Source organism: Acomys minous, assembly GCF_964271855.1.
Source record: "Acomys minous genome assembly, chromosome: 5".
Taxonomy (NCBI): Eukaryota; Metazoa; Chordata; class Mammalia; order Rodentia; family Muridae; genus Acomys; species Acomys minous.
In genome coordinates this window covers 2992583-3007823 of record NC_140494.1, presented here as the reverse complement: position 1 = coordinate 3007823, position 15241 = coordinate 2992583, and the positions used below count along the sequence as shown (strand labels likewise).

The 15241-nt window shown below is 41.6% G+C and overlaps 1 protein-coding gene across 11 annotated transcripts in view; it reads left to right on the top strand.

Moving 5' to 3' along the window:
• LARP4B (La ribonucleoprotein 4B) overlaps positions 1-15241 on the top strand; it is an 86172-nt gene that overhangs the window by 29122 nt on the left and 41809 nt on the right. For 4 of the 11 annotated variants that reach the window (XM_084781747.1, XM_084781746.1, XM_084781739.1 and 1 more), the window contains exon 3: positions 1323-1382. In XM_084781747.1, the coding sequence (XP_084637873.1) occupies positions 1323-1382 (60 nt within the window). Of the gene's footprint in view, positions 1-1322; positions 1383-4923; positions 9260-13107; positions 14936-15241 lie in introns of those variants that run through there. The other 7 variants (XM_084781743.1, XM_084781742.1, XM_084781745.1 and 4 more) reach the window with 6 other exon arrangements.

The following is a 15241-nucleotide window of genomic DNA, read 5'->3' as shown; positions in this document are numbered from 1 at the left end:
AATAGTAAGCTATTAATATTTCAGACTGAACTGTGTTCATCTGAAAAAATATCTGCAGCTTTCTTAGCAGAAACCAGGTGATACAGAAAACACTCACCTATAACTTTAGATACTTAGAGCTTTGTATCAAGAAAATGGAGTTTGGAGTCAGCAAGTGAGTAAAAGCAGTTGTCACACAAACCTGCTGCCAGTCTGAATTTGATTCCATACTCCACAGTTGGAAGGAGAGAACCACTTTGTGAAAGTTGTTCTTTGACTTCCGTAGGTACACTGTGTCATCCCCACCCGCACTCACATATATGCTGTACCTATATCCATCTAAACACACATAATAATGAAACATGGCATGAGGGTATGGCCTGGAGACGTGCCTCAGCAACTAGAGAGCACTTGCTGCTCTTACGAAGGAGCCAGGTCTGGTTCCCGGCACCCACACAGTGACTGGCAACCGTCTATAACTCCAGGTCTAAGGGGCCTGACCCCTCTTCTGATCTCCGTGGGTACCAGGCGGACACTGGGCACACAGACATGCATGCTGCAAACACTCATGCACATAAAATAGCTTTAAATCTAAATATCTTATTAACATAGCAACCATTATAGTAAATTATATCTAAAGAGTTAGGATTTTATTATACATTTTTTTGTCTTGTTTTGGCCACTTTTGAATTTTAATCCTGGACTAGAGAGATGGCTCAGTGTTTTGTTTTTTGAGATAGGGCTTCTTTGTGTAGACTTGGCTGTCCTGGACTTTGTAGACCAGGCTGACCTTGAACTCACAGGGATCCACCTGCTTCTGCTTCCTTGAGTGCTGGGATTAAAGGTGTGCACCACCGCCCCTGGCTGAGAGATGGCTCAGTGTCTAAGCGGCAGAGGTCAATCCCAGTATCCACGCTGGGTAGCTCGTAGCCTTTTGTAACTGCAGCTTCAGGCCATCCTGTGGCCCCTGAGGGCACCTGCAAACAAGTTTAAATACATACATGCACACATACATATAAATAACAAATCTTTAAAATTTTTTAATCCTGTCAAACAATAATATTTAAAGTTTCTAAGTGGTGTTGGGAAAAGTAATTTTTAAAAATTACCCTAGTTGAAATTACCAGAAATTTTGCTTGTAATGTTTAGTTAGAACTTCAAAAATTATACATTTTAAGGCATATACATTTAAGGCATATCTGAATATAATTATTTATACATTTTTTGCTATGTAAATACATGCATTATTTTCAGTGGGTTTGGTTCTACTTAATTACTATGGTTTGAAATTATGTTTTATTTATGTTTTAATAATGGATTGTTTGGTGTTTTCAATTTTACAGATGAATGGTCCTATATCGCAAACCACTTCTCAAACAAGTTCCATTCCAGCTTTGACTCAGGTAACTTATTTTTGAAATTTATCACAGATTGTCTAGCTATAGCCAAGACTACCAAATATGGCATTTTACCAGATATATATTGTGAAAAGTTAGAAAAATGTAGATGTCTTAAAAGGAGGACCCATTTGGCACTGTGCCTTTGAGTGTGTTAAATGTTGATATTGTCTCTTTCACAGTAGAAGTGCCAGATATTTTAATTTATTTTTAAGAATAGAATTCATGACAATGTTTTCAGTCAGTCTGTTACATGTGTATATATGATTAGCTTTATGTTTTGATAATTATTTTTTAGAGTATGCAAGTCAAATCCTAAGTAACAAGAGAATAATGAAGCAGGCTAAATATATAAATCATTGGTGGAGGATTTACCTCCCATGTAGGGAGGGATCCTTAGTCCTATATAAACCGGGCGTGGTAGGCCATGCTTGTCATTCTAGCTTGGGAAGCAAGAAACAAGAGTTCAGAGTCTTTTTTTTCTCCAGAGCAAATTTGAAGCTAGTCTTAGATTCCTGAGATACTTTTATCTTTTTTAAGAAAAAGGATAAGGTAGTAGGAATACATTGCTTTAAGTCTTGGTTTTTGCATGTAGATGTAGGAAGTACAGCTATAATAGTACAAATTTAGTTTATCTTTTAAGTTATCTTACAACTCAGCTTGAAATGGTGGCACATGCCTGTAATCCCAGGCAGAGGCAGGGGGATTTTTGTGAGTTCAAGGCCAACCTAGCCTACAAAGCAAGTCCAGGACAGCCAAGGCTACACAGAGAGACCCTGTCTCAAAAAAAAAAAAAAAAAAAGTATCTTACAACTCTTACTAACTTTATAGTATAAACATTAGTGATCTATTCTCCGAAATCCGTAGCATGTATAGAAATGATCACATGTGTACATAGAGGTCAGAGGATATTATTAGACTATCCTCCCATCGTGTGGGCCTAGGGAGTGAACTCACGTCATTGTGCTTGGTAGGTGGTGCTTTTTTTAAAATTTACTTTTACATCTACATTTATATTATTACATATATATACAACAAACTACATATAGCAAGAACAGCAAAACAATCAGGAATTATATAAATGTTACATTGGCAGTGTTTTGGCTATTTGTATTTGTCAACCTTGAAGAAAATATCTTCCCTATCTTGGTGAGTGTAAAGGTGGATGCACTGTGACCCACTGAGCTAACCCCTCCTGCATGTATATGTGAATACCACATGCGTGCCTGTGCCCTCAGAAGCCAGAAGAGAGTGCCAGATCCCATGAAAGTAGAGTTGTAGGTAGTTGGCCTCCAAGACACTTCCCTTTGCTGTCATTTTCTATGTTTTCTTCTTATCATTCTTCTCTGCTTCTTCCTTGTCTTTATTAATATTATTTTCCTGAGATGAGATTTTGCTACATAGCCCAGGCCAGCCTTGAACTTGCGGCTCTTCTGCCCTGACCTCCCCTGGGTGAGGGGACTGTGTGTGTATTCCGCCACACTTGAACATATTATTTATGTTGGGCTTAAGTGTATAATTTGGTCATATTTAGTAGTTTGCTAAGTCGTGCAGCCATCACAATCATCTGTTTTTAGAGTTGTGAGTTAGAGTGCCTTGACCTCCTCCTCATCTTGCCATAGCCTTCCGTGTACGTGGGCACGCTGGTGCTCTGAGTCAATCTCAGTTCCCCAGCTAGCTTTGGGCTCTCATAGGTATCTGTCTGCTTGGTTGTTGTTTGTTTTAAGAGAACAGGCTGAACTTACAGACTGCCTCTGACTCCCAAATCTTGCCATTAAAGGTTTCTGCCACTACTCCAGTCTCAGAATTTGCCATTTTTATGCCTATGTGTGATAGGCAGTTACTATTTTCTGGATAAAGTTTTATGGTCATTCAACAGTGTTGATGATAAAGATAGGGAAGATATTTTCTATGGATAGGTTATTCACCAATGGATAGAACACACAGTGTTAGTACTAGGCTAACACAGCATGTGGAGTTGTGCTACCAGAATTTTTTTTTTCCAGTTTTTCAAGACAGGGTCTCTCTGTGTAGCCTTGGCTGTCCTGGACTTGCTTTGTAGACCATGCTGGCCTCAAACTCACAGCGATTTGCCTGAATCTGCCTCGAGTACTGAGATTAAAGGACCAAGATTTATATAAACAGAGTAAACAGAGACTTGGAGACTTGGAGACTTGTTGTGTCTGCCGAAGAAATACTCTTGTTTTTGTCTCCCAGTAAAAGAGGATATTTTAAAATATTGTAACCTTCACTAGTGGTTTTCAAGCAAGAGGGTTGAAGTATTAAATTTGCATTACATTTCTCTGCATGGACTGACAAGGAAAATGTTGAAACTGGAGTATTTCAGAAACTGGAAGGAAAGTAGCAGAGAGAATGAAGAAATGGAAGTTTTGGGTTAAGATAGAAAGGGAATGAATAGGAACCAACTGATTTGACAGAGTGGAGCAAGGTCATCAGTTATGCTCTGAACAAGCGCAGGTCCCAGGGTGATGTAAGTGGAAGCCAGGTTGCAGTTGGCAGCCTCGAGAGTGACGGGCACAGCGCACACAGCAGCTTTCTGCCCGAGATCTTGGTGGCAAGAGGAAGAAAGCACAGAAAGGGACCAGAAGGGCTTTGAACGTATTTTGAATGAAGACATAGCTACTTTGGGCCATTGTGATGGATCTATTTAAGAAACAAGATCTGATCACTAAAATTCGACAACAAGATCATTTGTTAGAGCCACAGATTCCGCCAGAAGGAAACAATCACTGTTAGAAGCACAGTGGGACTCAGATCCTAAGTCCTATTGCCTTCTCTGCAGCCAGGTTGCCCAAGTGTTCTTAGAGTAGCTGCTTTGGCCTCAGAGGCATTTTCTGTTGTAATGATTTTGTTGCATTCACCACAAATGAACAGAGATGCTGTTTGAGAGAGGGGTGTACGGACAAGCATGTTAGCACTTGCTTTTCCTGGGGAGCACCGTGTCTTTTCTGATCGTTATATGGGAATTTGATTCTTGTTATGCACTAACTATAGACAGGTTAGTAAAAAACTATGTCAGAATGACTTTAAGCTTTCCATTACATTCAATTATTCTTTGCATGTGCACACACGTGTGCAGAACTCACACCACATGGTGTGGAGGTCAGAGGGCAGCTTGGGAGTCGGTTCCCTCCTTTCACAGTGTTGGTCCCAGAGATCAAACTTGGACTGTCAGGCTTGGCAGTGAGGCCTTTTACCCACTAAGCAATTGTACTGGCCTAGTCAGAAATAATCTTTCAAAACTACTTAAAGATAACAAGATCAGAGAACTAAACCAAAGGAGCTGTCTTGGGGATGTAGCTTAGTGGAGGGTGCTTGCTTGGCATTTGCAAGGCTGTGGCTTAACTTTCAGCACCACTCCCAGCCCCCCACCCCCATTAACAAACTATGCCTTTTGATGACATTGTTTCTGAGTGAATGCTAGATTAACTACTACATGTCTGCATATTGAGTCAGTTGCTTATAGTCATGAAACAGCCAATACTTGCCCTCTTTTAACACAGTAGCTTACAGGTTAAACTTTTTTTTTTTTTTTTTTTTTTTAGTGCTTTTAGGAGTTGTTTTGTTTTGTTTTGTTTTGTTTAAGACAGGGCTTCTCTGTGTAGGCTTGGCTGCCCTGGACTTGCTTTGTGGACCAGGCTGGCCTTGAACCCACTGTGATCCGCCTGCCTCTTCTTCCCTGAGTGCTGGGATTACAGGCGTGCACCACCATGTCCAGCTTAGGAGAATCTTATAAGGGTACCAACATATGATTTTTTTTCCCCTTAATTTCAATTTTCATATATTTGTAAAGAGAATAGTATTTTCATCCCAGTGTCAGCATCATGAACCTGAGTGATGATTCTCAGGCTCGTTTGGCTGTTTGTGTTTCAGTCCTACCCATGTAACACTCTAGAAATTCATAGAAACAGAACTGTGGTCTCTGCAGTACTTTAAGGCAAATAGTGGACAGTTTGTTACTTCACCACCAACGTTTCAAAATGTGCTTCTTTATCATTCTGTTGTTTTGCCTGGCAAAATTAGCATGATTCCTTAATATGAAGAAAGTCTCAAAACTAGAAAATGAGATTAAATTTTTAAGTAGCTGTAAAATGTAGAAATTTTATTTATTTTTATCGTGTGTGCACGCGGTGTGTCTGTGCCGTGTAGAACATATGGAGGCCGTGCATTCCTTCCAGGCATAGAACTCAAGTTGTCAAGCTTGCACGGCAAACACCCTTAGCTCTCCGTGTCGCCTGCAGTCTCACAGTTGTCAATGTTACAGGGTTAGTTCCTGGTATTATTTTCTTTAAAGGCACTTTACAAGCTAACTTCTTTGGTGGCTGTTGTCTTATAAAATATAATCCAGGAGATAGTGAACACTGAAAAAAAGACCAGATGTTTGAAATTTCTTGCAGCTGTGCTAATAACTGTAGTTGTTAAACTCACATACATGTTTCTGCTGCCCCTCCTCTGCTGCCCCTCCTCTGCTGCCCCTCCCCTGCCACCCCTCCCCTGCTGCCCTCCCCTGCTCCTCCACCCTCATGCTTAGATCCATGTACCGTTTGGATTTCAGCACAAGGAGTCTGATGAATGTCAGGCAAGACTCTTTTGTCATTAGGATTTAGATTTGAGTGGCAGGAACATGTGACTGCTGTGCAAGGAGTTATTTTTGGTATCCGGGTGTTGGCTCGATAGCAAGTTAGAGTGAGCCACACTTGTAGAGGCTCAGAGAAGGACGAGCACTGTGATGTGAGTTGCAAGCTTTCGACATGGGCTGTTGCTTCAGCAAAGAACTCAGTAGTGACAGTGACAATGAGAAAATTGGCCTGTTAGAAAAATGTGTGGAAGAGAAGAAACCGGAGAACAAGATAAGTAAAACTTTATCTTCGTTATTTGATACCCTTGAAGGTGAGGAGCTTCACAGTGTTGAACATGGACCAAGCCGAGCAGCCGCTGGTCTTACTGTGTGGACTAGAGTTTTTACAAGGTCTGGGCGCAAACTGGATCATAGATCAAAGCAGTCACTGAATTCTAATTCCTCTGCCACATATGAGTTCTTTCATGGGTCTGAAAATGTAGACGAGGGTGACAAGAATTTAGATACTGTTGCTACTGAGCAGAATTCTGAGATTGTTTGTGACCCACTGTGTGTGAGTAGTGATAGCCTGGCTTACTCTGAAGATGACCTGTCTTTCTCACGTATGTCCATGCCTTCTGACCAGCAGGAGAAGACGTTTGTAAGTGATCATCTGCAGTGTTACCTGGCCACTTGTGGAAACTCTTTAATAGAAAAAGAAAAAGTGCTAAATGTTCAAATCAGTAGTTTTAATGAGAGTAACTCTGTAAATGTGTCTGCTGGAGAGTTGCAAAATCAAAGCCCTATTTGTGTTGGTGACAAACAGTGTAAGAATTCGAGGGAGAACACATTTTATAGTATTTGTGCTATAGATCTGGAGAGTGTGAACATGGAAGAGGCACTGTGCACTCCTGTGCGTGGAGCAGCTGCAGAAGAATGCCGTTCAGCTGCTGCTTACAAAGCTTTGCAAATGGCTGGGCCCTCAGCACACAAGGAAGAACGTGCTACCTCAGATGCCGGGCAGAGGGCAGGAGAGTTAAAGCTGCAGCAGGAAAAGCTGGTATCCCGGGATGTCTTAGGCCCACGAGAAACAAAGGAAGTACTTAGTGAGAAAAGTGAATGCAGTTCTGATCTTGTGGACCACGATCCATCTGATGAAGCACACACCCAAGACCTGCCAGCTGAGTCTCTAAGGGCAGAAGTTTATGCCAAATTCCCTAAAGATCACACAGAACATAGTACATTACATAATCCTGGCCTACTCCCTGGATTAAATATTAACATAGGCAGTGAGTCATTCAAACGCACATGTACTATATCTGAAGGGAGAGAGAGCAGTGCTTTGAGAGTAGGAAGCCAGATGAAGGATTCACTTGATAATTTAACAAATGACATTTCCTATGTTGATGGGACTAGTGTACCTGAGGCTGTAACAGTGAGTGGTGCTCAAAGTTTAGACCAAAGGGTAATGGAAAGAAAGCCTGACTCTGAGAAGCCACTAGAAGGTGATGATTACTTCCACGTCACATCAGGTAGGATCCTTTCCTTTGGTCTAGATAAGATTAATTTAAGTCCCAAAAGGTTAGCTTCAGAGAGTGTAGGCAGTGAGTATCGTCCAGTCCATGCTGATCTCAGAGAAGTTGCCTGGGACAAAGGTAACAGTGCTAATCTTGTACCCCAGCAGGGCCCAGTGCTGATGAAGGAGCAGCACCTGGGGGACAGCGCTCCGCAAATTGCAAATATGCAGCTGGCAAACAGAGGCGAGCTGTTCTTGTGTTCTGAAGATAATTCCACTTATCAAGATGAGGGTGGTAGGATGAGCATTTTAGAGACTGAGAGCCATGGCGAGAGGGAGTTGAAAAGCTGGCATCAGGCAGACCTCTGTATAGGTAGTAGGGCAGACAGGGCTCAAACAGAGACTGATGATGTGACTCGAGTGGACTGTGAACCGGACATGGAGGGGGTGGTCCAGAAGACATATCTCCTGAAGCTTGCGCTTTCACAAAGAAAGCCAAGTGACAAGTCTCATGGTCACTCCAGACCTCATCAGGAGCCAGTAACACCCGCTGCAGGCATCCCCACCTGCTCTCACACTGAAGCAAGGGAACCAGGCCTGCACCATAAAACAGGAGATGAAGTGCACATGAAGAGTCTAGTTGGTGTATTACACAACCAATCTAGTGGGCCCTTTATACTAGAGAATGCTGAAAAGGAACCACAGAAAGCTAATTATAGAGAGATTAGTGGCGAGAACATAGGAAATGCCAAGTCAGATGCTAAAACAATCTTTCAGTGGGAAACGAGTGTTTTTAGCAAGGCCGTGCCCAGTGGGAATGTGGGGACTTGTATTGGTTCTGGCCCAGCAGCAGTTCCTGATTGTGAAACCAGTCTAATTGAAAACAGTTACAGAACTGACGAAGGGAGTGAATACCCAGATCTTACTGTTGTACCACCTTTTAACCACAGTTCAGTGTCACCTGAAGAGAAGGAGTGGGTTAATAGTGACAAAAACCCAGAACTTCATCTCATTAACTCTGAATCAATTAAAGAGGTTTCTAATGCCATTGGTAATAATGCATCAGAATCGAGCAAACAGAAACTAACATGCAAAGAAGAGAAAGAGAAACTTTGTTTGGATAAAGACAGTATTGACCCTATCAGCACTGACTGCGTAGGCCCATGGAGGACAAAAAGAAGAAATGCCAAATCCACTGCTAAAGGAGCCACTTTAAATGGGGAGATGCATTTTTCAGAAAACTCTGAGATAACGTTTAAGAAAATAGCATCATGTGACACCTCCGGGGAATGCTCCTTATTGAGTGATGCCAACTCTGCTCAAGTGGATGCGCCTGCAGCTGCCCCCGGCAGTGCTCCCCAGGAAACCCCTGCCTTCCCAGCTGACAGCAAAAGACATGCAGTGCCAAGTGGTGACCTTGTTGCATCACCCACAGAAGACATCCTAAATGTATTTGAAAATCATTCAGAAACGGATTGGCATGGGATCCCTGAAACATTCTATGTTCATTGTTTGAATGAATTTTCATATTACCCAATGGGTGGGCTAGCAACTCGGTCACTTTCGGAAGGACTGGCAAGTGGGTGTGGCAGATATCAAGTGGGCTGTCTCTGGGCTAACACAGCCACAGAAAACATGACAGAAGATGCACAAATGTTTAATGAGGATTTACACAGTAAGCCCCAGTACTTAGAAAATACTTCATTTTCCTTGGAACAGACCCCTTATCAGCTACCAGTGTCAGCAGATGGTGTTGTCTGGGGATGGCAAAATAGAGGTGGACAGTTAGTAAGTATGCTTTATCCGTGCTTGTTGTGTTGTGCTATGGCAGTTTTCCCCTTTTGATTGTGCTTATGAATATCAGTTAATTCTAGGTTGTAGGCAATCTGGAAGCTTTTGTAAGACTGTGAATGCATCAATTTAACCTTTTTCAAATGAGAAATGTGAATTATTAACGGATATTTAAGTCAGAGTGTGTGTATAAGTTGTTGGTGCTAAAGCATGCCCCACTAATTACCCCTGCCCCAGCATTGTGCAGACCTCTTCTTATGGATGTTGTGTGTCTCTTACCCTTCTGAGAGAGGCTCTTGTCACATGGGCAGTGTGATGTGTTTCAGCGAGTATTTGAAGTCACCTACAACATGTCACACTTGGCAGAACACAAATGCATTTCAGGTGTGTTTTCTATTTGTATTGTGTCTAAGGCAGAAAAATCTACTACTTGTATGTAACTGGCCCTAAATTTTTAGTTTCAGTAAAAATCACTCATGTCCTGACCTCAGGTTTGGAAGAGCTTTGCCACTGATCTTGGGTAGCTAACTTGAGCATCTTTCTAGAAGTGCTTTAATGAATGCACATAGAATTCAGTAACAGGAAGCCAATGTTGCTAAGCATACAGGTGCATCGAAATGTTAGTAATGAAAGGACGTGTACTTATCACTGTATGTGCAGGGGATTGGTTCCCAGATTCTATGGATGCCACAGTCATCCTCCTGCATACTTGATGACATTCTAAAATGCTTAAAATATCTAGTAGTATGTAGGAGCTAGGGAAATAATTGTTAAACTGCCTCATTGAAGGAAATAACGGGAAAAAAAGGTGTTTAGCAATGCAGAATATCCCTCCAATTAGTTTTGATCTGTGACTTGTTTAATCTGTGGGTATGAAACCCATAGATACAAGTGGCTGACTTGAAATGGGGAATTTTTTTTTCTTTATTCAGCCAATAGTTTATTGGTAGTAATTTTTATGGATCAGTAAGAAAAACTATTTGTAACAGGAAGGAGCTAGATTTCACTCAGATATTAAAGAGAGATTTAAAATGGGAATGATCTAGTGATATGATTGAAGAAAATGCCCATCAGTCTTGTCACGCCTGCCTTTTCTCCATCCCCTCCTTTTTATTGGATCTTTTATTTAAGTGTACACAGTCAGTAGTTACTGTCAATTGCTAATTGTTTGGTACAGTTATGAAAAACTCAGACTGAGTGCTGTCATTATCCTTATGGCTTTAAGTAAGGTGCATGCTGTTTTCAACTGGTTTTTCAACTAAGGGATAATGTCCAAGCAGAATACTAATTTCTTTTATTACCATGTTTGGTGGTGCTACCTTAATTTTCAAAACTTATTTTCTTTCTTTCTTTCTTTCTTTCTTTCTTTCTTTTCTTTTCTTTTCTTTTTTTTTTTTTTGAGACAGGGTTTCTCTGTGTAGCCTTGGCTGTTCTAGACTCGCTTTGTAGACCAGGCTGGCCTTGAACTCACAGCGATCGCCTGCCTCTGCCTCCCGAGTGCTGGGATTAAAGGCGTGCGCCACCATCACTGGGCTCAAAACTTATTTTCAAAGTCTCGTTACAGACATTTTTAAACTATCCTTATTTTGAGAGCTGTGTCTCTGCAGATGAAGGGCCAAGGATATATAACATTGGTGTAGCTCAGAAGTCAGGGAAGCTCCAGGAATACACACTTGCGAAAGGCTCTTTGTTCAATTTGCTCGTCTATAATTTTTGGTTTCCCCCATTTACTCCCTTCCCCACCCCTACCCTCAGCTCCTCTAGTACCTGTTCAGCAGCCTGTCGGCGAGATCATTCTGTCTTGCATCTATAAAATACACACTGTGAAGCAGCACTATTTTTTAATAGAGCACAGTGTTTTGGAGGTACAGAGCATCAGGACATGCAGATGCCTCATCCTTCAAAGAGAAGCAGTGTTGACTTTTTAATGTGCAATCACTTAGAATGTGGCGCCTAAAGACAGCTTGCTTCTGGCTTTAGTAATTTACCATCCTATAAATTTTCAGAGAAAAAAAAAATCTGGCTCATAGAGCCAGTAAATGAAACTAGGATTCTTGATAATCTTTTACAGGTTTCATATACCTGTAAGCAAAACCCATGTTTTAAATAAATAGCAGGTTGGGTTTTGTTTAATAAAAATATTTTCCTGTGACCTTTGTGAAGGCAGCTCTTGAATGTTGTTTGCCTATATAAGGGTGCAGTTTTCTGATTACCATCATGACCATTGCTCGATTACTTAACCTTTCTCTGTCTTGGTTTTCTTGTGAAATGGGGGTAGTGACTGCCGCCTGTTAAGCTTGTTCTGGTCAGAGAAGGTATGTAGGATACAGTGAGCTCTCTGCTGTTGGTGTGCCATTATGGCTTGGAGGTCTTCATGTGTCTCTGAATCCTAATTAGCTGCTCAAATTTGTGTAGCTTTCCTGATTTCTGGTTTGGACATAATCACTTAAATAATGGTTTCTTTCTTTCCTTTTTATAATCAGTTCTCATTTTAGATTTATTTATGTCATTAAGTACATGAGTGTTTGCCTACATGTAGCTGTGTACCATGTGTACCATGTGCACACCTGCTCCTGGCGCAGGTCAGAAGAGGGATCCAGCTCCCTGGACTGGAGGAAGAGGTTGTGAGCTACCATGTGGGTACTCGGAACCAAACTCTAGCCCTTTGCAAGAGCAGCAAGAGCTCTTAACCACTGTGCCACTTCTCAGCCCCACCCCCAACTCTGTGTTTTGCCTGAATGTATGTCTGCGCCATGTTGTGTAGTGCCTGAGGAGGCCAGAAGAGGGCGAGAGCTGCAGTTTGATGTGGTTTTTAGCTGCCATGTGAGTACTGAGAATCAAGCCTGGATCGCCTGGAAGAGTGGCCTAGATTTAGCCACTAAGCCATCACTTCAGTACCCAAGATGCAATAATTTCTCAACAGTAGTGTCAGAGTCCTATATGAACTAAAACTCAGTCATTTCGTGGAAAAGTCTGTGTTTTTTCTGTGCTATTACTTGAAGTGTTCATTCAGTATATTTCCCAAGCACCTTTCTGTTAACGTTCTGAATGCTGCTGGTTATTAGCAACACAGTGGTAAGCAAAATGTGTTTGGAAGACTGGCACTGCCATGCTGTAGTAACTCTTGGGGTTGCTTGCAGGCACTTGACACCCAGGAGGCCGTGTAATCTGTTTTTATAAATTACAGACCATGTATTGTTCATGCTGGTCAGCTGGAAACAGCACTAAAATGAAAAAGATTCGTGTGAGTTGGTATTAGTAATTTAAACCATGTATAGTATGTGTATGTGACAGAGTTTGTTAATATATTGAATGAAACTGAAATAGAAAAACTTGATTTTTGTATTTTGGAATACTGGAAAGAGAACCGGGCCTAATCCAAAAAGTGAGAGAGAAAAGTTATGTTATAGAGAATAATAATAATAGTTATAATTAAATTAAAACAGAACAGCTGCATGGTGGTGGTACACACCTCTAATCCCGCACTGGGGAGGCAGAAGCAGGTGGATCTTTGTGAGTTCAAGGCCAGCCTGGTCTACAGAGTAAGTTGTGGGACAGAAACCCTATCTCGAAAAAAGAAAAAAACAAAAAACAAAAAACAAAAAACAAAGAACAGAACAGGCTCTTTGGAGGATTCTGATGATAGTTTCCTGAATCCAAACTCATGAAAATTGTATTCATTAAATATGTGGGTGGTTTTTTTTTTTTCTAAAAATTGCAAGGTGTACTTAAGTAAAGTTTAAAACTCGGTGTGTGGGGGGTCACACTTACCTGTGTTCCTATAGAAACTTTGAATATTTGTTTTCTATGGGTTTTTTTAAATTTAAGGATTTTTTTAATTACAGGTTTTTATTCACTTTTCAGGCATGATACTAACATACCCCCTCAGCCTCTGAGCAAGCATCTGTAGCTTGTACACTGGCAGAGTGGGTCAAAGGCTTGTCTTGTGACCCATTTTGAAAATAAAGTATCTTGAAATTTAAACACAAAACCAAACCTGTGTGTGTGTGTGTGTGTGTGTGTGTGTATGTGTGTTTAACCAGCAGCATCTCAGTTCCTTTTAGCTTTGTGGGTGTTTATGCACCAACCATTGTGTTCTGGTTACTTAGCACAGTACTTGCATAGCCATGTTAGTGAGCATGTAGGATGTACTTGTTCTATGGGTGTGAGAGAGAGAGGAGCTGAGAGGAGCCTTTGCAGAGAAGCCAAACACCGAAGATGAATTGGACATTTAGTGGTAATTAAAGAATTGACATTTCTTGCTTACACTTACTTGGAGGAAAAAATTCTGGCTTTTTTGGAAATACTTGCCAAAGGAAAGAATTCCAAATGGGTGCTTGCTTAGGCATCTGTTTTGTGGGCATGGTATTGTAGTGACTTCCCAGTGAGTGGAAGTAGCAGAAGGTCAGCGTTGCTTTGAGAGGATGAGCATAGATACTGTATGACACTTGTATTGTCAGAAACAACATTACGGTTTTCACTGACAGCTTCCCTTAGCTGAGAATGTGGATTCAGTCTACCTGTTTATACTTACAAATCTCCATGCTTCCTTAATGGAGCTCATTAAAGGTACTTCATGTGATACGGAGTGCAGACCCCTGGAACAACAGAGCCTGCCTGTTCTCAGCTTAGAACACTAGTTTGAGGTACACGTAGGACTGGGACCCCTTGTCCCTTCGTGGAGAGGCTTTATTTCAGGGTACCATGGCTGGTGGTGCTCTTGAAACGGCTAGTGGGTTGTTGAAAAAGTGCAAGGGCAAGTTGGAGTTAGTATTTGGGAAATAACTGCTACTGGGATGTTTTATTTTCCATTGGACTGGAGAAAAATTCAGGGTTTGTAAATAGAAGAAAGCCAGGTTGGGGTTTGGTTGGGGTTTTGTGTATCTGTTCCCTCGTAACAGGGAAAAACAAAATGGAAATGGAGAGTATTCACTTATTAGGGGAGTGTTGTAACCTGTGAAGTGCATGAGCAAAGACCCCAAAGGAGATGAAAGGGCATGCTAGACAGGCTGGACCGAAGTACAGAGTGCTGCGTGCTAGAAGCAGCAGGCAGCTGATGTGTCTGCAACTGAGTAAGGCCTACGAGGTGGTGATCCTGTAAGAGTATTTGCTCTGGTCCTTTGAGCTGGACAGTCTTTGGGCGAGGTCTCCAGCATCTGAGCACAGGATGGATGCTATTGTTGTCATTGTAACCAGTGAGCTAATGACTTAATGAGTGCCCAGTGTGTACCAGGCATCATGATAAGTGTTTGATGCCAGTGACTTAGTCACTTTTATAATCATCATGCTTATCATCATCATCTGAGTCTTTTTCTTTTTAAAATTAAAGTACCTGTTTAAAAAAAAAAAAGCAGCATGCAGATATAAGCAGACCCTAGGTCTATAAACCACAATGCACCTTCTATACAGTTAAAATAGCTTCACATTGGATGCGATTATCCACCACCAAACCCTGAAATTTTCCTGTTTACTTTTAAAAAGTGGCAAAAGTCATTTCCAGGTGCTGTTTATTGAGATGAGTAACTGCACAGCTGTCTGTAGGGTGTAGGACTCAAGCCCTGGCAGCCTTAGCACAGGTGAGATCCCTAGACTAGAAGCATCAGCATCACTTGCAGCCCGTTGTAGTAGCTCTGGGGAGTCATTCTGAAGCTGCCGAGGTGATGGGAGGCTCTCAGGAATGGGAGCAAGTGGCTCTGCTGAGAGTGTGAGGTGTTTTCCTCCCGTATGCTGCTCTGGCTTTCTTTTGTGCTTCAGGAGCCTTGGCTGCTGGGAGGAGCGTTGAAATTTTTCCATCTACATTGTATTGAATTTGTAAATCTATACATTGGGATTTGCGTTAGGTCAGACAGGAAACCACTGCTTATACAGTTGTGAGGCTGTCGCTTGCAATGTGTAGTAAGCCCTATACTTAGAAGAAACTGTAAGAGTGACAGGTGGAGTTCTGACTGCATCAGCGTGGTTTCTTTTTGAGCCTCCTTT